Below are 23,441 nucleotides of genomic sequence, written 5' to 3' on the forward strand. Positions count from 1 at the left end.
CATCCTAGGTGACGGGTTTTGCATCTTTCCCATATTTCTCTTCTCTTTTTACAGAAAGTCTCTCAGCAGAAGTTCTGTGAGATCAAGAATGTCACTGAAATCCCCCAAGGCTTATAATTCACTACAGAAGGGGGCAGTTATCTGGGGTCCAAAGCCACTGCAGGTGAAGAAAATTTTTGAAGCTTTGAAGAAAGGACTTAAGTAAGGACTTTTTAAAATACTGTGATTTGCCTTGCCTAGTCATGCTGCTTGTCTGCTATCACTGTTCTCTGTCTGGCATCTCTAAACATGGGTAGTGACTTTCCCAGACACTGGCTTGGGACCTTGCAAAACAAGTTTCATTCACTCTCAGACAGTCTGCTTGCAAGCAAAGCACTCTGATGTTTTTGTTTGTTCCTAGTTTGTTACACTTCACTAAAAACATCAGTGACAGGTAGAACTCTGGGGAGATTCTCACTTTCTTGAGGAGCAACTGAACTCCGTTGAGGGAGGGAGGTTTTCAGAGCATGCAGGGTGGCATGCAGGAAGTCTGCAGATCAAGCAGAGACTTGGATAGTGATGGGACAGCCAGACCTGGGGGGTGATTGGCAGAAAGTTTCTGGAGAGGGAACTGGGTGGAGTTTGTTTTGACTCAATAACTGACTTAAAACCAAATCTGAAAGCGAGGGTGTGCCCTACAAGGACACAGTGGGGAGGCTGGTCATAAACTGTTTCTACTCTCCCTATGCTAATTAGAGAACACTTAGAGTTAGATATTCTAGTGGGTTTTTCTTGTTCTTTTCTTTTTTCTCTTTCTTTTAATAGAATTAAATGCTGGAGTTCAAAAGTACTCTTTCATTTCTGGGTGGCATGTTGTAAGGGAAAGGTTTAAGCAGATCCACCTGAAAACTTCAGCTGACTTGAAGTGGTGAAACAGCTGTAGTACAACTCCATCTTTTTATGGCAATATAACTAACATTATCTTGCTTTAAATAAACAGTCTGAAATAGTGCTACATTATGGTTGACTAAACAGTTAATGTTGCATCAGTACAAGCTTGAGTGAAAAGGCTGAAGGCTGATTTTTGTCCATTGTCCCCATGTGGCAGATGTGGGCAGACTTAGAGAGCTGAAAGGATGGGCTAGCAATCTGAATTTAGGATATTCGGGCTTTGAGGGAGCTGTCAGTTCCTCAGAAATTCTAATACTATTCAGTGTTGAAATGGCAAATAAAACATGGGTGAGCTTGCTCTCTTGGTATTATAGACCAGAAAGGAAGTGGTGCTAGGTGCTGTTTGCCTCCATCAGTGACTGAAACAGGCCAACCTTTAGCTGGGTCCTGAATTCTTACTATGTAAAAATACACATCTTAATTGTTACAGTTGATGTTGATAGGTCTACTCTAATGTTGTAGGAACTTTGTTACTTCATTTACACTCTGAAGCTACTATCAGAAGATAAAATACCTTTCTTTAGATCTGTAAACCCTTTAACTCTTTCTGCTGGCATCTCACCAACTTAACGGTTCCTTTATGTATGTTACTGCTGTCCTCAGAATTTTGCTACTGTATTAATTCTGATCATAGTTTGCTTTCTTAAGCAAAGACTAAAAAATGCACTGTAATAATAAATTGTAAACTCAGATGTGTCACATTATTATTCTGATAAAAGACTATAAGTCTTAGCACTAGGAGTATCAGTCAACGTCTTATTAGTGTATTTAGATTTAAAGCAAATAATGAAACCAAATGTTTTTGCAGAGTTTAGAATTTATCAGAGCTTAGGGAGGAGAAGCTATAAAGTGGATCAGAACTTGTTCCCAGTTCTGCCAAAACTAAGGAGCTAGCTAACTGACTGAAGTAACCTACAGAAAACAACTGTATCAAATAGCAATGCAAAGCCCAAATTTTAAGTAGATGCAGACTAAGTCCACTTGGTGCTGGAGTGACTTGAAATTTTAGTACAGAACGTGCTTTATGTCCTATTTCTTTATAGCTATAGAAAATAATTCTTTATTCTGTTTACTATCTGGGTACCATTCCAATAACTCTTTATTCTGTTAATCATCTGGGTACATCAAACTGGCAATTCTAACATACTTAAATCTAAAAGGTAAGTGAATTCTTTTCTGCCACCAGCCTTGGCTACTTCTGCACTGAGCTGTCAATAGGTACATGTAAAGAGCAGACAACTGAATGCTGGAAACACTGGATGTCTTGGGAGAACTGGTTTTGTAACAGTGAGAAAATTAAATGCATCAAAGCAAACGTGAAGAAGTGCAGCTGTCTAAAATTAGGTTATTTTGACTGCTCGGAGACTGTGTCTTATAATGTAGGATTTACCAGGTGATTTTTCTTCCCTTTTAAGCATAAGAGGAAAAAGTTACCTAAGTCTGCAGTGTATTAAAAGCAAAGTTGGAAGAAGATGGTCTCAGCAGAAACAGTTTAAGGTCCTGTGGGATCTCCTAAGGGACAACCCTTGCATGCAAGCAACTCTATAGAAGCCAACTGGCATCAAGTGCTTCACACCTTGCAGAATAATTCTCATTCTGGAAAAAGTAATGGTTACATTAAGAAGTTGTCTAGCATAATAAAAGATGGTATTCAGCTCTGTTTGCTATAACACTGAATGACATGTCCTCTCCCTTACATGTGGAGTACTCCTATGAGCTTGGTTTAGTAGTGCACGTGTTTCGTGTTGCAATTCTTTGATATTGTAAAATAGAGTTGGTTGATGAATTCTTACTCCTCAGTGACTGTAAGAGACTTGCTCAACAAATGAACTGATCCTCTCTACTTTACATAAAAGTTTCCAGAGGACCAAGCAGGAGTAATTAGAGAAATCTGAAAAGGAGATATGAGATGGGTTCTGTGTGTGTTAGAACTTGCTGTTTTCCTCCAACATCCCTCCTTTTCTCTTGACAGTAGAGCTGAAAGTACTACTAAAGGCTTGTTTTATTTTGCCTCGCATTCCCAGAATAAAGCCTATCTTTCACTTGAAGGGTCTATTTTAGATGAAGGGAAACAAGAAATAGAGAATATCTGAGTGCAGTGTGTACCTGTATATACCTTGGACAGCAGTGGTGGCTTTCTTGAATTGCACTGTAGCATTCCACATCCTGGAGGAGTAAAAACAATTCAGGAGGATTCCTAATATAAAGCATCTTTAAATGTTAGGTAACAGTAACTAGCATCTTCTGGCACCTGTTGTGCACAGATGCTCCTCTAGGAGTGACTTTGAATTTAGGACAAATATTTGTCTATGGAAACGCCCTTTGTCATCTGTTGACCCATATCCCTTTATATAGCCATTTACATCTCTAGAGAGTGAAAGGAGAGAAGCCTTCCTAGTGAAGTAGGTTGCTTTATAACATTCTGCTGAAAAATTCTTTGAGGAGGTGTTACAATGAATGTACCAGAAGAATGTAACACTGGGTTTTCTTCCTCTCCAGTGAATACTTGGAAGCACATCAGGCTGAATTGGATTATCTCTCTGGTCGACATAAAGATACAAAAAGGAACTCCAGATTGGTAAGATATTTTTTATGTTAAATACTTTAATGACCTTATTTTTAAAGTCACAAAAGTAGATGCTTGCTCGCACCTGGGACTCTTGGGGGTTTTCCAGTTAGAGCACTGAGGTGAGGGCCAGCAGGGTATCACAATTGGAAATTTACCAAGCAAGTTAGCTCTAGATGTGAGAATTAAGCTTGGGATTTTTCATTTTCAGTATCCAACAGTGTTCTTCAGATAGTGTTCCTTTATGGGAATGGTATCTCCTTGTATGTTTAGTGATCAGTGTTCATACCTGACTCTGCATGGGACAGAAAAGGTGATAAAGATTGGGCTTTGTTTTCTGTAGTTGGTGAATGTGTCCTTGTAACCTAGATTCTGTCATGTTCACAAGTCCCTAGAAGTACCTTCAGCAACAGTGCTAATGAAAAGACAACTGGCAGAACCAGCTTTGCCTTTCACTTGGGAAATAATATCTAGATTAAAAAAATAAATATCTGAAACTCTCATGTACCATGACCAATATCCAAGTCCTTGTTGTAGCTGGTGGTGAGACTCTTACTGTCTCATTTCAAGCATCTGCAAAAAGCAACCAACCATGAACAGAAAATGAGACTACGTCTAAAAATGTTGGACTGTCTTCTTGTAGTAAGCAATGTATCTTAGTGTAACTTAGAGTTCTCAATAGTGTCTTGCAGTAAGTATGAAAGTGTTGCTAGTACGTACAAATACACGTGCTCTTCTGTTCAGCCTGTGTTATTTCTCTTTTAGGCTTTCTACTATGACCTGGATAAGGTAGGACTATTGAGGATGAGATGAAATGTTACCAATACAGAAAAATGGATGATGTGTCTACTGTGTTACTTAAAGGCATGCTTAAGAAATAATGTCTTCAATCCCCTTCTCTCTCCCCTTTTCAAAAGCAAATCCGCTCTGTGGAGAGATACATCAGGAAACTGGAGTTTCACATAAGCAAGGTAAGGGGGTTTATATCTTATACATGTAAGGCTTACGCTGCTATATAAGCAAATTATCCAAATAGAAAGTACTCTGACTAAAATTAATGTGAAGGGGAATAATGCTGGGTACTTTCTGAAAGCTGTAATTGCTCTTTTTTTACAGAAGGAGATTTTTATTTATTTATTTTCTTGAATGGTTCTATTCAGGCTGAATGTTGGGCGCAACCCAACCTGAGTTTGCCTGCGAAGCCAGTTTGCATACTCTAACAGTTTATTCAGAAAATGCCGCTGTGGGAAGACTTACGTGTTCACCCCCTGCTTCCCACAAGGGGCCAAATGGGCAGTTCTGTAGAGTGCATGTCTGCTCTCGGCCATCTTCTTCCAAAGGAACGAAATCTCTCCTCTGACATGGCTAAAGGTGTAGGTGTTTTATTCTGTATTGAAGGAGTCAGTTTTCTCTTCCCAAGTAATTTTTCCCTGAACAAAGTGTTACTCTGCTCCTTGTCTCCCAGTCTGATAATAGCAGAGGTAACTGTTTTTCAATATCCATGCTTTTTTGCAGGTATGTCTACAAACTGTTGCACTCCAGTCAGTCTGTAAAATGCAGGAGTTGCAGCATTCTGCAGTCCTATGATAGTGGGATTTGGTTTTATGTGGTTTGTGTGTTTTTTGATTTTATTTTTTTTTTGCCACCAGGAAAGACTACTGATGTTCTTTTCTAAAACTGGGCCAGTAATGTGTAACTTTTGTTCATTCTTCCCCCACTTCCCAAATCATAAAGGTAGAAGAACTCTATGAAGCTTACTGTATCCAGTGCAGACTACGAGATGGGGCCGCTAATATGAAACATGCCTTTTCCTTGTCTCCTTCCACCAAGGCCTCCAGAGAGAGCCTAGTGGAGCTTTACAAGAACTTCCAAGAATGCACAGAGGTAGGAAATACTACACACATGTAATGAAGACCTGACTGTTCATTAGCAAAAAATGTACTAGGACTTGCTGATGGCGTTTTCTAATGGTGCGGGTTAAAAATTGAACATGTGAATGAAATATAAGTACATAATGTGAACTGGAGCTTGCGAGACAAATACCTTACAGGCAAAGCTCCTGAATTCTGTGCGCTTTTTTGCTCTTGCTCAGCTTGGCTTCATGCATTCATGAAGGCAAGTGAAAAATCTTTTGAATTTCTGCTTTAATACTAGGGTCCATTATGACTTCCACTGGAAGTAATGGGATGAGAACTAAATAATGAATTTTATGTTACCTTTACAAAACAAGTAGTGGAAGGTAACTGACAATGAACTGCTCAAGTAGTTCCACTCTTCTGTGAAGCAGCACCCTGATTTTCTTTCTCAAGAGTAGCATGAATGGACCCTGTATCAACCTCCACTAGTGAAAGTGTCTGTGTGTATATGTGGGCTTTTATTGGTTTTCTTTGGTTTTTTTGTTTGTTTTTTTTTTAAAGAGCCAAAGTCCTTTAAAATGGTGTGTATGGGAAGGTAGCTACTCTGCACTGCTTTTCGGTCATAGTCACTGTTCAGTCTTTCTTCTAGGACATGTGCTTTATAGAAGGGGCGTTGGAGGTCCATTTGGGAGAGTTTCACTTGAAGATGAAAGGTATGTTCCTTTCTAGTTTTCTTCAAGACCCATCAATTGATTTTGTGTTTCCTACGTAGCAATCTGATCTGCTGAGAGTCCATTTATTCAATGTCAGTTGCTTCCACTGGCTTTCTGGATGAGACCCTGACCTGAATTTTGGCAAACTTCTGTTTGCTTCAGTGCTATAAAACAGATCTGCAATGGTAATTTATATCTGAATATAGAAGCTGACAAGCTTTCTTTCCTCAGCTTAATTAAAGTTTGGCCTTCTAAGAGTGTTCGAGGCCGGTCGTATAGCTTCTGCACAGAGTTGAGCACAGGGAGGTGTTAGCGATAGTCGCTATTTATTGCAAGTTGAAGCTTTGGGGGACATCGTAAGAATCTACAAGCATTAAGATTTTTCTTTCTCTTTTCAGGGTTGGTGGGCTTTGCACGTCTTTGCCCAGGGGACCAGTATGAGGTGCAGTATACAGCAATTAATTTTGTCTTTTATTTTACTGTTGTGCATTTGCAGTAGTGGAACAGGAGAGCAAGGGTGCAACATGTAGAAGGCGAGCAGGAAACTGTGATAAGTGTGCACTGTCCTGATGAGACCAGTGCTTTGGCACACTTGCTATTATGTTGGCCTCTGAGACTGGGAGAGGGAAAGGTGTGATTCAAGTGTTATGAAAGGGTTTAAAAGATAGCAGTGATTGTCTATCAAAACCAACCTGTCAGGGCTTTGTCTTCAAAGTTGCCTTGGAATCAAGTAACAGTTGCTGCCTGTTTCTTGGAAGACTGCCCTTGGCATGATTTGTGCGTGTCTTAGTATCTTACTGGGTTAGTCTCCTACTTCTAACAGTTCCGGATGAATTCCAGGGTGCCTTGTGTTTCAGTACCGCTACACTTGCTATTGCAACGTTGTTTTGCAGTTCTTGTAGAATGGGTGGGATGTGTCATTTGGCACCAAGTTAAGGAGTTAAAACCCAGAACCTGAATTCCTGTCTCTGATCTTCTTTATCCAAGTTCCTAAATGTATAGTGCTCAAAGGAATGGCTTTGCTTCTGTGGTACTGGAACAGCGTGAGACCCATGGACTGAAGTGAACATTCTGGGATATGTTAACCGAACATGCTTTTTTCTTTGTGGTTCCTAGGTGTTTGTGCGACTGGGACGCCAAAAATGGAGGTTGAAAGGCAAGATTGAGACTGATGACAGCCAAACATGGGATGAGGAAGAAAAGATTTTCATACCCAATCTCCATGAGAAGTTTGAAATCAAGGTGTGGTGTATAATGGTTGGATTGGAATTAGTGGGATAACAGGTCTTCTGCCATACGACTTACCTGTTAGGTTATCAAGGGCTTCTCAAACTTCTTAAGTAGTTTTCTTTTCCTAGCCATGTAAAAATGGCAGTTAATTGGTTCTGCCTACTGAATGGACATCTACTTCTGTGTTTTCCTCTGCTCTTGGCACTGGTAACTGTATTAGTGCATCTGCTTTCTCACGTTCTGAAGTGTGGTATGTGTGGTTGTTGTGGGGTTTTTTTGTGTTTTTTTTTTTTGTTGTTTTGTTAGTCTCTTGGGTTTTTGGCTTTGTATTTTGTTTTGGGTTTTAAGAAACAAAGTCCTAGATCAATGTCTGGGATTTTCAAGGGTAAAGTCTAAATGTGGAGACAAAAAGATGTGTGTGTAGATATTATTTGTATCACCCCTGTGGAATTTTAAGTGCCTGGAGTTCTGTTCTCTATTGAAAAAGAGAAATACATATTTGGAAAACATGTAACTGCTGCACATGTGTAAGTTTTGAATCTGTAGTTCGAACATCCCTTTATCTGGGTGCACTGCAGATTCTTTTGCCATGTTTTACTCCAGAGATGGTCCATATTGGCAAAGAACAATGGCATTTACATGCTGGTACAAACTGTCTGTACTTTATACCCTTATTTAAAGAAGTTTCAGATCTCTAAAGGGCCTCAGAAGAGGTCGTATCCTTAAGAGTAAGGGACTGGTGCTAGTGGCCTGTGATGCGTAGATGACAAGTTATGGGTACCCCTTAGGGGAAGCTTATAGTTTTTGCAGACCTTGTGCAGCTGCCCCTGGCATTGGTTCTGGCACTTCCTTAGCAGGTGGAGTTAATCCTTAAACAGCATTTCCACTGTAGTCTGACATCTCTTCTGGGCTGGACTCTGCAGCATGACTCCTGTCAGCCTAAAAGGAGCTGAGATCGAAGGCTGTGCTGGATCCTATTCTACTAGGAAACTGTGCCAGTGCAGGGTTTCAAGTTTTGGCAGCTGTGTTAGGCAGCTATTGCAATGTTTCCTCCTATCTGGCAGCAAGAACTGGGTTACATAGGAGAGTCTTTTTGGCATCTTGCCAGCATAGCCTTTGGAAATGTGCTTACAATGCATTTTTTGCTGCCACTGCACAATGAAGATCAGGTGAGAGGCTAACTCAGATCCCTGTTTTCCCATAATAGTTGTAAAGATTTGTATTACTTTGTATGACAATGATAGTTTTACTCTTTTTGTCAGCTTATGAAAGTTCACTGACTAATGTTCTCCACACCCTCCTGCTCTTTCCACTTGGTACGTAATAATCTGCCCAGTACAAATACATAGCAGTTTTTTTTTAAAAATTTAAAAAAAATTGAGGAGTGCCAAAGAGTGTTCCAAGAGGAGCCTAGCAACATAACTTTTGCTGGCTTTTAAAGGAGATGTAGGCATATAACTAATTCCTGAAGTGGACTTTAGGCACTTGTGCTAAAATTCTGTGCTGAGTCTGATGCTTTATGTGCTTCTAGAACAATCTGACCTTCAATTGGAAGTATGTTTTAATAGCGAGCATTTGATTTAGGTTTGATTTTTAAAGTAGCTGAAGAAGCAAAGTGCCAGCCTGGGAAAAAACACAGGCCTGTCCCTGTATTGATAACAAACTCAGAGCCACCTGCAGAGCTAGAAGGAAGAACTGACACAAGTTCCAGTTTTGGTCCGCAGCTGAGTTCAGGACGGTTAGGTCACAGTGGATGCAGCCAGGTGTGCGTCCAGATCCTTTAGGCAATTGAGAGCTGAAATAGCCTGGTGTAGGTAGGCTAATATACTTGTCTGTAATATATATATTTTTATGAAAGTTTTTCTAATATGTACAGAAGGTAGACTCTGTACTATAAATGACAACTGTTTGTATGTGTAACAGAGCTAGGCTTCCCAAATTTCAGACTAATTTCTCTTAAAATCGTAGTCTACCAAATGCTGTTGTCAGAAGTGCTGTAGAGCTCTGTCTCTCCCCAACTCATGGAACTCCTTTCCTCTTTGCTAGCCATCTGGCGTATTCCTTGTGGGGTTACCGTCTCACAACAGTTTCGGAGCCCAGAACTGAGTATCAAGATTAAGTTTGTGGGCCTCAGAGCAGATTTGAGCCTGGGGTGTTCTTTTTTTCCCATACATGTGACTTAGGATTGTCTGGTAAGATGAAAAATGGATGTGTTTGTCCTTTTAGGTGACAGAGCTGCGAGGACTGGCTACTATTCTGGTTGGTGTCGTGACATGTGACAGCATAAACTTCTTTACAACCAAGCCTCAGGCAATCATTGTGGATATAACTGAACTGGGCACGATCAAGTTACAGTTGGAGGTCCTCTGGAAGTAAGTACAGCTTCAAAGGAAAAAAGCTGGAGCTAAACATCTGAAATAAATTAAAAGGCTCCTAAGTGCGTTAGTAGCATTCAACATCATAGTCCTTCTTCTTTTTGCAGAGCAGGTGCAGGATAGATAGCAGCCTCGTGCTTGCTCACAGCAACCCCAGCTACTGTGCCTGATCTCTGACTCTGGGACCAGGCCTCAGGAAGGGGAGGGAAAAGGGACAGAAGCTATTTCTAAGACCCTTTTTTGTTCTTTGTGTTTATGTTACCAGAGCCGTGGCTAGCCACGTAAACTGGCCAGTAGGCTTTTACTTAGCTTACTGCCCCTCAGAATGAGCGTTCAAGTCTGGCTCCAAGCAATGTATGTACATCTATAAAGCATGGACAATAATATTAAAGATGATTAAATGAAAGGGAAAATAGCAGCTTCTAGGCACAATGAAGGAAAAAAAAAAAAAAGTAGTGGAATTCTAGGACAATCACTTTTAACAGGCCCCAGTCTGTTAAAAAAAGCTTTCCCAAAGACTTAGGACCTTCATGTTTGCACTGTGATTTCTACATAAGGCCTGTTCATGCACTGCAGGGGAGCTTGGCCACAGATGCACTTTTAAAATAGCTGAGTATTTTCATGGTGCCTGTGATTTGTTAAATTGTTTTGTAATTTAAATCTGTAACGTGATTTTGATCGTGAATTACTGATGTTATTAAAAGCAAATTCTCACTTTTGTGGATGCTGCACTGGAACTTCCTCACTCTAGACGGACCAGCATAGGTTTTTGAGGTAGTACTGTTATTTCTGCTTTATGGGACTGTTGATCCATACTGAGAGTCTTGTCTGCTGCTAATCAAAACTTTTAAACCTGTTTCCATTTACTATTGTCCAGGGGTTAATTCTCACCATCTTAGTGAAACACACCCAACTAAACAATAGGCACTCCTCACTTGTACTTCTGTGTATGGCTTACTGCAGTCCTTGGTTCTTCCCAGCCCAACATGGCAAACAGGCATTTGAACACACCTGCGTGATAAGGACCTTCTTTCGGCCTTTCTACTGTGTGATGACTTGTGGACCTAGGCTCTCTCCAGGAAAAGCAGAAACTGAGCGGTGTTTAGATTAGGAAGGGCAGGGAGCTATGCCTTGGAGGCCAGACTTGCTTATAAGTCAGCCTTGTACAACTTTTCTCAGGCCATGCTGGTTTCTTGTTTTCTTAAAAATTACAAGCTTTTTTGTCTCAGAGTATGTGGTAAATGTGTGGTCTACCAATGTGCCCAAAAGTCAAACAGATCTTCCAGTAAGAGAAAATTTTCCCTGTCCTTAGGGTGAAATAACCAAATCTATTTTACAATTGGACTTGATTTTTTTTTTTCCCCCCAGGTCTTAATACCCTGTTTCTACTTTTTAATTACCTTTGGGAGCATCATTTGACTTAAACCTTATCACAGCCTTTTAAGCCACAACAGGAGAAATGCCACAAAGGTTTTCTGTTGCAATTCCTGTTCAGGTGTTGATAAACAGCTTTCAGGTTGCATTTCTGGGGTTCGGGAAAGAAAAGCTTTATTGATCAACGTCTGTTGTGTGTGTTGTGGTTCTTGAAACTTGCTGTTGACTTGTATGTGCAGTTGGGCTGGAAAATGACTCTTGGCAACAGCATCTGAAAATTATTTTCAAACACACACATTGCTGTAAGTCAATGAGAAATAAACTCACACAGCAGTTTTGCCCACACCTGTTGTTTATCACACTTTTTTTTCCTCCTGAGATCTAACAATGGGCATCAGTATATGTTTTGTTTTGGTGAGGCGCTGCAGCTGCTCTGAGACTTTTGAGGCCTCTGTTTCTTATTTGAGAAGCTGAGCCACTAATTAGTTGGGCAACAAAGCCTCATTCCAGAAGCCTGCTGTGATCTTGCATTATATGCCCTATGAAACTTCCCCTTGCTTGTGCCAAGTTACGTATGTATTCCCATTTGAATTTGAAAGCGGAGACATTCATGGCAGAGTTATTGAAAACTGCGTGGAATGGGGATGGTGCAAGTTGCATTATATTTAAAAAAAAAAAAGTAAAAGTAGCTTTTTAAAATGACAGCCTTTTTAAATGAAAGCCAATTAAAATATCATTTTGACATTCGTATGCCTTAATATTGGGGAAGGAAGGAGCAAAGCGGGGCACGGGAGGATATATGGGCTCTTGTACATCCCTGCAATGTGTGATGCCTTCATTTGTCATCTCTCACCCTGCAACAAGCACCACCAAAACTTGAATCAGGTTTAATCTGGATATAAAATGATCAAAAGCTCTATATGAAGTTTTGGAGCTTGCAAAGATGCTTTTCTTATAAGGGAGGTCCCTTTTTGCCTGACTTCAAGTCTAACATCTTAGAAGCTTCACTTGTGCAGTGAGGGAGACATACTTTTTTTTATTGAACTGGTTATAAAATCTGGTCTTGCCCTAATATGGGAAGTGCTGTACTGAGAGATGGCACATTCATGGTGGAGTCTGGAAGAAATCGTTTCTACTCTCTTGTTAACCCACACAAATGGCATCTAACAGATTCACTTCATTTACTTTTGTTGGATCTACTTGCTTGCCTTTCCTGGCTGTCAGTAACTTGTGTGAATAATTATGCACACAAGTTGTTCCTATAAAAGGACCGTACAAGGAAAACCCCTTCTTATTCTGGGATATTGCATAGTTTCTCAGATAACAGCCTAAATCTCCAAAGCAGATGATATTTGTGAATAAACTTTCTAGAAGAATACAACTTATGTTGACATTTTATTGTTGCAGTAGCTTGCAGCTCAGGGTGTAGCTTTTGATTGGCAAGATGAGCATTTCTATGGCATTTGAGACAATCATCATCCAGCTTTTAGAGCTGGCAACAGCTGAGGCAGGGTTAGCGGTGACGCATTTTCTTTGGGAGTTAATCCTCACTTGGAATTTTTCAGTATATGAGAGAACTCCGGCTGCATGTCTCTGCTGTGTTTAAGGTCTGTGAAATGCATTGGTATCCTACCAAGTGGATTCTCCAGAGCACTTCTGTGCAGAACTGGCAGGCTCCTCCTCTTTGACAGCCTGTTTTGGTGAAGTTGTTTACACAAAAGAGAAGTTTTGTGGTGATAACTCAGGGAGTTTCTATTTTCAAAGATAGAGTACTCAAAATAACAGTTGGTTTTTTTCTTTAAGAATAACTAAACAAATCCAGCTGATTTGCCCAAACTTCCCTGAGAAGCAGGCTTTCAATCTAGACCTGCTTTGTGAGAAATCCAAATGTAGATCCCTCTTCCATTTCTAAATGTATATTTTCTTTAAATAGGCCACTAGTCTTCTGGACTCCTAACAAAAGTTCCTTCGACTCCTTTATAGATTATGCCATGAAGAGTGTGAATGAGCTTGGGTCTGTTGCAGAATGGCTTTGTTGGCCAGTTTGGCAAAAGGCTTTGGTTTTTTTGCCAACTTAAACAGCAGTCTGAATTCTGTCTCTTACATGAGGGACAAAGAGAAAGCCTGTATTCTCTTTTCAGAACTTCAGTTAGCACCCCGTACTGGGATCTAAGGGTACCAGCCAGCCAGAACCACTCTCCTGATTTCTGCCACTTTGAGCGTGTGCTGGCCTGGCTTTCAAAGCATTCCCGGAGTAGGATTTTTAAAAAAAAAAAAAAAAAAAAAAAAAGTAAAGGAGAATAAAACCAGGGAAGTCTGTATTTTTGGATACGTACCTACTGCTGGTCTTGCTCTTATAGATGAAAACTTATGTGAATCGGTAGTTACTCATGTAGTCCATCAGTGCATGTCTGTGCTTTTGATGGAAGTGATGTTTCATAGCTTAGTCTTGTGATAGGCTGTACTAACCTTGAAACCGGTGCTTATTATGCTTTAATGGGTAGGAGAGACCCAACAACAATCACACTGTTGCGTGGGCATTTTCACCTATATTCAAAATGCATAAAAGAAATCTCCTGATTAACAGCAAGTCCAATCCCATTGACCAGAGCTTTTTCTGGATTAATGCAAGCCTGGATTCACAGGCTTGGTAGTGGGGTTCGGACAGGTCTATCCACCAAGAGCCCTTCTGGCCCAGTGCTGTTTAATACATGGAGCAACTGGACAGAAGGGGAGGGATTAGGGCACAGTCTTGGCAGTGGGAGAAAGGAAGGCAGAGTCTCTGGGGCTGAAGACTGAACTGAGTTCAGCTCTTACGTGTTCTGTCTGATTCCTTCTGTTCCTCTGAAAGCGTAAACAAGGAAGTGTCCTCCTTACACACCCAACAGACAAATGCAACAGGTTGAGGGAAATGGTAGAAATCTGAAGCATTTCATCCCATCACAGGTTTGGTGGTTATGGCAAAATAATATCTCAGTGGAAATCCATGCTCAGTGCTGGCAAGGCTGAGGTACCTCTGAATGTGTGCGGATGCAAAGCTGCTGGTGTTTGTGGGAGGTTCAGTCTAGGAAACATGAGCGCCGATGAATTGTAAACCCCTTCAAGGTCAGGCTGGGCACGTGTATTTTGGAGCTGGACACTGAAGTCCTGCAATGGTGCTAAGGCAAGCTGAAGGAGCATTATGTGCTGCATTTACGTTGGCCTTAACAATGATAGCATTGTCATGAATTTAGTGCCAGCATTGTAATTAATCATAACCAAAGGCCAACATGTTTGGCAATATAGAAGCAGAATGGGACAACAATGATGATCAGACATGTGGGGCTGCTTTCTTTAATAGATTTTTTCAGCCTTGAAAAGGTGTTGCTGGATAATACTGTGCAGGCATATAGATGTTTGCTGTGGAGGATGTAGAAAGAAATGATCAGCTACCATTTCTCTCAGTACAGCCACAGAGACACCTGCCCCACCTCCCGCCCTCTCAGAGTACTTGTTCCACAATTTAAAGTTAAATAATGAAAGTTCTGAATACTTTTGACCTACACAGAGATTTTGTATCAATGATTTCAGGAAGTGACTAGACAAGCTAAGAAAAAGCGTGTGGCAATTAAAGGTAATAGTCTGCTTGCAAAGTCTGGTGCATCAGATCTAAGCTGTGGATTGCCTCAAATTTGAGTATGTGTCTGGGGAAAGCCTACTATATTTGACTTATTTCCTTTGCTTTTCCCCTGAATATCCCCTGCTGCCTTCTGTTAATGTCAGGACGCTGAGAGAGATGAATTCGTAGATCTGTCCCAGTGTGGTGTTTTGTTTGCTGTATGAATGTGGAACAAGAGGATGGATCATGCCCAGAGAGCTTACAGCCAAGAGATAATAGATGCTTTAGAGCAGACTTTGTTCTTTCCTTCACCCTTGGCTTTGGTCTCTCAGCTTGTTATCTTGCAGTAACAGGGAGCATGTACTTGTTTGGAGGGCAGCTGAAGAGCTGCGTTTTGCTAGAGGGTTTTAGTAATTGTCAAAGGGGCAAAACAGATTTAACTTGTTATTCCCGTCCATTTCCTCCAAAGCGTCATTTTGCATTACTTCATTGCTATATTAAAAGCTCAACATGAAAAATCTGAGGAATGGATCCCTGTGACTTTTCTTAAGAAATGCCATGGATGGGGAGTAATTTGCTTCCACCAGTAAACATAGCAGGCTCTGGCTAAAAGGCTCTTACTGTCAGAAACCCGATTTATTTTCTGCATAGTGAGACAGTGCAGATGGTTGTTAATGTGACTTCATGGAACTGGCCTGTTTGATGAACCCCAGCTGGGTGACACTGGTAAATTTAGCCAATTAACCTGTATTAGGCGAGCTCGCAGAGCATTACCTCCACACTGAGGAAAACAGCGGTGTGTTGCGCTGCAGGATACTGTTGAGAATTGTCCCTGTGCAACATGAGAAGCTGGAGAGAACTGGAACTCTGCTTTTCAGCTTCTGCTACAGAGAAGTTAATTTCCCTGTAATTGATTAGTCCTTGTTTTCGTTTGGATCTTTTCAGACTTCTAGTGGTTCTATGTTGTACAGCTAAATGCTACTGTTTGGTCACTGTGTTCACATCTATGAGATTACAGATTTGTTATAAACAATTCACTTTTTTTCAAAATGCCAGTACTCAAGTGGATAAAACACATTTTCTTTCAGTGCTACAAGGCGTACAAGTAGGGAACTAAAGTAGCACGTAGGAAAAATGAACTTTCTGTGTTTAACTTTACATATGTCTTCCCTGTCCTGGTTAGCTGAGTTGTGTTTTGGGAGAGGAGACAGTTCATCCAAGTTTGCTTAGGCTGCTTTGCAAAGAAGTTGGGAAATTAATGGCTGTGATGTAGTAGGTAATCGGGAAGCCTTTACAGCAGGACTTGTCAAACTCTTGTAGACCATAGCTAGTATCCTCTGGGGCTAGAACTAGATTCATCCGTGACTGTATGAAACACATAACTTGCCATATACCACTGCATAAGCTTCCTGTGCCAGCCAAAGGGGTTGTTTATTAATGTTTGAAGGATAATGAAGTTTTTTTAGTGGCTTTCCCATGTAGTGTGTGCTCTGCAGGAGACGGACTAATGATAGTTTTCCTTTATTGCATGGGTTACATTTCCTTCCTATCTGGTGAGGTGTACGTCTCACTGTCAGGCTGGTGGCTGTCAGCAAGCAGCCTGTGCTGAGCTTGCCAGCACTGATGTCAGTGTAGGACACTGTGGAAGGATGGAGAGCACTGCAGGCTCTTGGCCTGTTGCACTCTACTTCCAAAGACTGTGGCATGGATCTCTGTCTAAAGGGCGCTGAGAATTCTGTGTAAAATACAGAACCATTTCACCTACCTCTTTCTTTGCTGCTGCAGTCAAAGATGCAGGTCAGAGAGGCAATCACTCCTTCCTTTTATTCCCTGTGTTGTTTACTAAACATTACCGTTCAAGTCCTAACAGCTGTTCCTGCTGCTAAATGTTTCTGTGCTTTCTGGTCTTACTGACACTTAGGCATTTATGTTTTCTGCTACAGCCCCTTTGACACAGAGAACCTGTTTTTGTCACCTGGATCCACTGCCAAGTTTTCTGTGGGTAGCAGGAAGAGCTCATTGTACAGCTGGACCCCACCAAATACTCCCAGCTTCAGAGAGAAGTACTACCTGGTGAGTATGCAGAGGAAAGCAAAATGCAAAACACCAGCCTCGGACTTGATTTTTGGAATAGATTAGGCTCTTGATAGAACACACTCAGAAATGTGGAAATGTAGCACTCCAGGGCCTTTGCATCTGGGGGCTTTGTAATACAAATTTTTTTAACCCCTGTTCTTTTGAGTTCTATTTTAGATTTTGTAAAAGAAAAAAACCAAACCTGCCAAATATTCCTCTTGGCAGCCAGAATGGTAGGGGGGTGGGCATCTGCTCTGTGATTCTCTAGTGGGAATCAAACTAGGATCCAGTCTGCCTCAGTAGCCGTGGAGCAGAACGACATCTTAGAGGTGCTGTGTGAAACAAGCCTTCCTCTCCCTCAAGCCCGCTTTTTGCCAAGTGTAGCCCAGGGGAACAGAAGACGTTGCCTTCTTTCTCGTTCATTCAGGAGGGTTTTGTTTTAATGGTTGTTTTATGGTCCTGTTAATTCTGCCCTACATCTCAAATACATCATATATATGTTCCCCTAACATCAAGTCTAAGGCAGGTTTGGTGTAGCCTCACAAGGCAGCAGAATATGCAGTTTTTTCAGAAAGGTTTATTATTTGTATGGGCTACGTTGGACTCTTCAAAATGAACATTTCCTGTAACCCTATTTTCATATCCTGTCCTGAGATGATGTGACATGCAAGCTGCTTGGCCAGGTTCTTTTTCCAGAAACATTTTTTTTAGCTGACTTTGTAACTTTCATCTGAAATCTCTAAAGCACAGTTACTGCTGTTCCACGTGGTTAATCCAGTAAGCTCTTCATACATTGTTTTAATAGTTTCTTTTGCCCGGTTTATTCTGACCAGGCTCCCCTGCGCAGAAAAGCCCCGTGATTTCGATCAGTTTGGGCGTGTGTGTTTCCTAGAACAGGAAACCGTAGTTCTGTATCTTAGGCGGTATCTTGCACTTTTCAGTTGCATGTATGCTCACTTACGAATCTGTTTGCTGCAGTCTGTTTTGCAACAAAGGCAGAACCAAGGGGATGCAAGTGATGAAGCTCAGCCTCCCAGCATATTGAGCTACTTGGCTGCCTGTGATTTTGATGTACATGGGAGGAACAAGCCTCACAATCCTGCAGAGACAAGTGAGGCAGACTCGTTCAGCTCTGAGGATCAGAAGGGAACAGAATCCAGAAATACAACTCCAGCTCTAGACCATAGGACATTACCGTTGGTGATTATTCAAGAGGCTTGTGCAGAAGAGCGACAGCATCCTCCTTCAAATCACACAACTCTAGACATCCTGAAGAAGACGCCGTGTGTGGATGGTTTTCCAAATAACCCATCTAGTTTTCTGAATCGTCACAAAGATAGAAGAGATTCTTTCAACCAGACCAGAAATCGCCATCTTGCAGAGCAAGAAGACATTAGCCAGAAAAGCTTGAATTCTGCAAGTGACCTAAAACTAGATGGACATACAAAGTCAATTGATAAGACTCTCCAAGAAGTATTAAATTTGTTGAAATTACATGATGTGAAGCAAGCCCAACTAGAGAAACTGGAGTGCCAGGTTTCATCTCTGAGGGATAAGTTAAAGGTATAGAAGTGTTTTACTCTTGGTAGATGGTGTAGCTTCCACTGTTACTCCTAAAACTGTAGAAGTTCCATGACCATGTGGTGAATTTGATTTAATCACGCTATCAGCAGCACGTTCCCAAAAAGTAAGTTTGGCCACCAGAGGTCAGGCACTACTCAGAAAAGGCAGCCTTGAGAGCGAGCTAAACTGGAGCACCATGTTGCACAGCATCTCTCGGAGACAGCCTCCAAATGCTGTGTGCAGATCAATAATCTGGAAAAAAAAATTAAGAAACTGCATGCACTCAAAGCAAAAACTACTCTGGGCTAAGCAGAATCTGAACTGTATGTCAGAGCCTCTGCATGTTTGGTTTCGTTGTTGTTTTTCAAATTTAGTACACCTTGAGATGACTGCATGAGTTCATCAAACCTAATGTTTCCCCGGGATCACTTAACTTTTGTAGGCAGTTCAGTCTGTCTGACAAGTCCTATGATGCTGAAAACATTTTTTCTTTAGGGGAAGGGTCCTGGAGAAGAGCTTTCTGCAGGCAGTGGGTTATACTGCAAGTATAGTAGCATTGTAGTATGTGGAGCCAGTGTGTCCCAGTCTCCAGACTTGGGAGATTAGATGAAGTCCTGCAGCACCTTAGGTCTGGAATAATAAATGACATTAACAAAACTGCACTGACTTCCTATTCCAGTGCAATCACTTTAAAAATAGAAATTAGAAAAAATAAACCAAGTGCTCTCAAAGCTGCCTTTCCAAGGGGGAGAAAGTTAGTGGCCCCATGAAATCTATTATTGGTATGAAAGTTCCTAGAACAGACCCCTAAGATTGCTACTTTGAGATCTGAAACAGGGACTAAGTGAAAATTGCAGTGATGGCAGAAGATGCAGAGAAAATGAGCTCACATCCCAGCCTTAACAGACATGACAATCCAAAGACGAATACACGCAGATTAAAATATTGAAGCGTATTTTGAATTTAATTAGTAACATTATTTTGGGATCAGAGTGCTGTACCAAGAGCTAACTTTCCTGATCTGTAAGAATGAAATCAGAAAAGCAAATTGATTTTCTTATTAAAAGTGATTTGAAAACCAACGAGGAACTCATGCAAAATGGCTTGATAACTGCAAATAACAGTATTTTCCTTCAATTCCGTTAACAGCTAAAGACACTTCACCACAAACATTCATCTATGGAAAGTCTAATGGTGGAGACAGTACTGGAAAGTTTTGACTTTTTAAACGCTGACTGTAGTGCTGATGAGCTTTCGTTATTTGGAAGCGTAAGAACAGGCAGTATCAGGTATGTATCTGCAGCACTTCGTTATAGGGGACAAGGGAAAGGGGTCAGGAGGGCTGATCCCAGCAACACTTACCGATACACTGTACTCGACTAAGTAACAATTGTGCAGAGTTGCTAGTGGTATGAACATCCAGGATAGAAACCAATTTTTTGGAATGCTGTGAGATTTGTAATTCACAGTACCTGCCAGATTGAAATGGCAGGAAACTTAAACTGAACTTACAGAAAGCGTTGCAGAATGATACCTGCAGGATATGGTGGCCTGACATGCAGGACTGCTACAAACAGGCGGCAGGAAACAAGCTTATCAGGGTGATGCTGAACAGTTCTTCACTAGCAAGGGAGAAAGCTACGAGTAACTTTGAGCTTTTCTACCTGTTCTTCCTTTTGATTTCAGTGTTGCATTTTGCGAGTTGCGTAGCACCGAGACTTACATTCCAGAGCTATGAGCCTGATCCTGGGAGGCTTACTACGCTCCCGGTATCACAGAATTGGCAGAACACCAAGGGATTTGTCTGTTACATGTGCTGCTTTTGCAGTTCACCAGCTGCAAATGAGCCAGCAACTCAATTCCCATTATCTGGAAGTATCTTTTACTAGTATTGATTCTCCAAAATGGCATTTTGTGGGATCAACTGATCTGGTATTACTGTTCTGGAATGAGCCTTAGAAATTAAGTCCTTATGTTTTCAAGGAGTGTTATAAATGCAATAGAAAATGCTGTTAAATGTCATCTGGTTTGTACTTCTGCAACTTGCTTGAAGGCTACTACTGAGACTGCACATCTTTGTATTTAGTGATGAGAAGTTTTTAACTTCCCCCCCCCCCCCCTCATCTCAACAGTACATACAATGACAACACAATTCAATCCCTGAGCTGTGACAGGAGAATAGAAACAAGAGATGTAACTACTGGTGATGACAACTTAGATGCACTTTTGATAACTCATCTGAAGCTGTGCAAAGGTCTTCTGCAGGTAAGGAATAGCCTGTGGGTTTCCAGGGCACTGGCTGTAATTGTTGATTCTGATTACGAACAAAATTGAGTATGTAGCAGATTCTCTTACAAAAGCAGAAAGACTCAGAATAGAAATTGAGTCTAAAACCTGCAGTGTGTACATGTGTATGCACAGAACATGTTATACAAAACTCTTACACAAAGCTGCTTTTTTTCAGCATCTGGGTTTTGCTGAAGCTCTAAGTAATACCTTTGTGCCCAAAGCAGGCTGCTAATGCAGTACGACAGGTTTGGGTTGAATTGTGAATTGATAACAGGTAATTAATTTTTTAATGAATGAAAAACTGCTACTACTAGGAAGAAACTGCTAGCATGTAAGGCAAGAAAAAAGTCCTCTCTCCTTGAGACTTTCCTCAATTAATTTCAGTTATAGTGTTCAAGCACATTATCGTCCTCAAAGTATTACCTTTGGTGAGGATGAGCAGCAGAGGACAGCGTAACTGTTAGTATTGATCTGCTACAGGACAATTGATCTGTTAGTATTGATCTGTCAACGGACAGGGGCGGAGAAGAATGCCAAACGCTGGACAGGCTGTCCCAGCATAACGCGATTTACACATCCTGTTCTGCTCGGCAGTTTTGACTCAGAAGTGGCCTGTCCACGCGGTGATGGGAAAAGAGGCCTTTTGAGAGCAGCTGCTGTGCTTTCTCACAGCAACAAATCCTCGTTCATCTTGAGCTTGATACTGCCTTTGTTTCAGCTACTAAGATAAGCATATTTCTTTTCAGAAACTGAGGTCACCAAATGTAGCCCAGGTTGTCCAGGAGAGGATTTTGGAAGAAGTGTCGGAGCAGACGCAAGTCCTGCGGGATGTCTTGGATATGTCTGTTGAAGAAAGTGAGTAACTACGTTATTCCAAGGCATGCCGGGGATTTCAGAGGTACAGATAACTGCTTGAGCTTCCCCAGGCATATCAGGGTTTCATTCTAAATTTCTTACAAACATTCATGTAATTAAAACAGCTCTTATATCTAGATTCTTAGAAAAAAATCCAGGGCTTGTTGTTTGCTTGTTTTTTCGCCTGCAAGGAAGGAAAAGATTTGAAGACGTTCGTCTCAAACAGTAGCTGAACTGGTATGTCTTAGAAACAGGCATATAATAGATGGAGTTTGCAGTCAAAGAACAGCAGAATAGCCTTAATAAAATCTTCTTTTATATCTGTGCTTTTACTTAGTAAACAAACAGCCCAAATTCTGTACAAGTTTGCCAAGACGAGTTTGGTGTGCAATTTTCCCCTTTCTCAGGCCTTCCCACTACTAAATTCTTCCATTGCCTGTTGGATATGACAAAATGATAAAGGCACAATGGGAGACTTTGAAGGCTTTTGTTCTCATCTTGGTAAATATAGCGGCAGGAATGCAAACGCTAGTTGGAAACATTTGCTGACAGATTTTATCCCGAAGGAGGTGAAAATAAACTGTTCCCTGGAGCAAAGCTCTGAAGGGCCTTTGGGTACGACGTGATGAGGGAAGTGTAGGAGTCCCAAATGCAGAACACAAGTTCATCATCTTTGTAGGTAAGAGTGAGAAATGATAGGGTTGAAATGACAGCGAGATGCCACAGGGTATTGCTTCAAGTGCTCTTCTGAAGTGTTTGATGAAAGAAAGCCCGCTCAGCCTATGCGCTGAGGTTCAGAGTTCTCCACTCATGAAGGTAGGTAAGACAGGATCTCCAGAGTGCTTGGAAATGGCACATCTCTTGCTGATAGAAGTGGAAACAGTTAAACTCACAGAAAGTTCTTCTGAAACTTGGCTCAGATGCTGGGATGAAATGAACAAGAGGCAGAAGAGCTGCTAGGCATCTCATTCAGGTCTTGTAATAAGCTCGTTTAGGAGCTCAACCCAAGCTTGGTGAAATCAATGCTTGCAGATGTTAAAATACTGGCAGCAAATCTCCAGCTTTGAACAAAACTATCTAACGCAAATACAAGTTAATGCTGACACGTCTCTAGATATGCCATCTGCTGCCTAATTTCTCATGTAAAATCCATAATCTGCTAGAGCTCATTGACTTTTTAAAATGTGGTTATTTTATTTTCCAGTTATTCAGAAGACTAAAAAGAAGAAGCACTATCTGAAAATCTGGAGTGATCTTGCAGAGCCTGGCAGCATCTTGTTTGCTTCAGCAGAAAGATTCCGTCATGCACTGAAATACACGTTGATGCTCAAAGTGAAGGAAAAATACCCGGGTCAATTAGAAGCAGGTACCAATCCATTCCTTGAACACAAGGCCACTCTAATCTTATTGCATGGCTAAAAATTGTCCTTATACATTTTAAAAATAAACTAAAACTCTTACTCATTTTAAGCAGCTTACATCTAACCAACCCTTCATTCTTTCATTTGTTCTTTTCCGTGTTACTTTCAGTATTGCAGAGGTTCCTGGAGCAGATCATCACCTGTGATGGGTTGCTCTCCTCTCCGTACCTCCAAACAGAACCAGTTACTTTATTCCAATTTTATAGCTACCTGGAGAAACACCACATTACCAGCCTGGAGAAACACTTGGGAAAACTTGCTAAAGAAGGTAATGGCAGTGCTCGGCTCCTTCCCTTGAACTGACAAAACCAGCAGCTGGCTGTTGCTCTGCAGGTTACTACTCAGGGTGTACTTCAACCCAACCATTGCACTGAAAAATTGTTTCCATTTCAATTCCCCTTGTGACCATGTAATTTTAATTAGAAGAGGAAAGACATGCTTGACTCCCATATTTAACCAGGTAGAAGAAACAAAACAGAAATGTGAAGGATGGGTTTATCTTAAGTGCCCTAAAAAGTGGGTTCTGTGATATTGCGAATTTAAAGAAGAAAGTAAGTTGGCAGCAACCTACAGCTGGATTTAAGGACTGAGTAAA

The 23,441-nt window shown here is 41.1% G+C and overlaps 1 protein-coding gene across 5 annotated transcripts in view; it reads left to right on the forward strand.

Annotated features, from left to right (window-relative positions):
* RIPOR3 (RIPOR family member 3) overlaps positions 1-23,441 on the forward strand; it is a 53,974-nt gene that overhangs the window by 26,273 nt on the left and 4,260 nt on the right. For all 5 annotated transcript variants that reach the window (XM_037401594.1, XM_037401591.1, XM_037401592.1 and 2 more), the window contains 16 exons: positions 55-201; positions 3,430-3,508; positions 4,262-4,285; positions 4,414-4,467; positions 5,231-5,380; positions 6,002-6,065; positions 6,464-6,507; positions 7,182-7,307; positions 9,522-9,667; positions 16,586-16,715; positions 17,697-18,281; positions 19,431-19,570; positions 20,414-20,546; positions 21,317-21,425; positions 22,630-22,791; positions 22,956-23,114. In XM_037401594.1, coding sequence (XP_037257491.1) covers positions 55-201; positions 3,430-3,508; positions 4,262-4,285; positions 4,414-4,467; positions 5,231-5,380; positions 6,002-6,065; positions 6,464-6,507; positions 7,182-7,307; positions 9,522-9,667; positions 16,586-16,715; positions 17,697-18,281; positions 19,431-19,570; positions 20,414-20,546; positions 21,317-21,425; positions 22,630-22,791; positions 22,956-23,114 — 2,252 coding nt within the window. The remainder of the gene's footprint in view (positions 1-54; positions 202-3,429; positions 3,509-4,261; positions 4,286-4,413; positions 4,468-5,230; positions 5,381-6,001; positions 6,066-6,463; positions 6,508-7,181; positions 7,308-9,521; positions 9,668-16,585; positions 16,716-17,696; positions 18,282-19,430; positions 19,571-20,413; positions 20,547-21,316; positions 21,426-22,629; positions 22,792-22,955; positions 23,115-23,441) is intronic.

Source organism: Falco rusticolus, chromosome 10 (genome assembly GCF_015220075.1).
Source record: "Falco rusticolus isolate bFalRus1 chromosome 10, bFalRus1.pri, whole genome shotgun sequence".
In the NCBI taxonomy this organism is placed as follows: domain Eukaryota; kingdom Metazoa; phylum Chordata; class Aves; order Falconiformes; family Falconidae; genus Falco; species Falco rusticolus.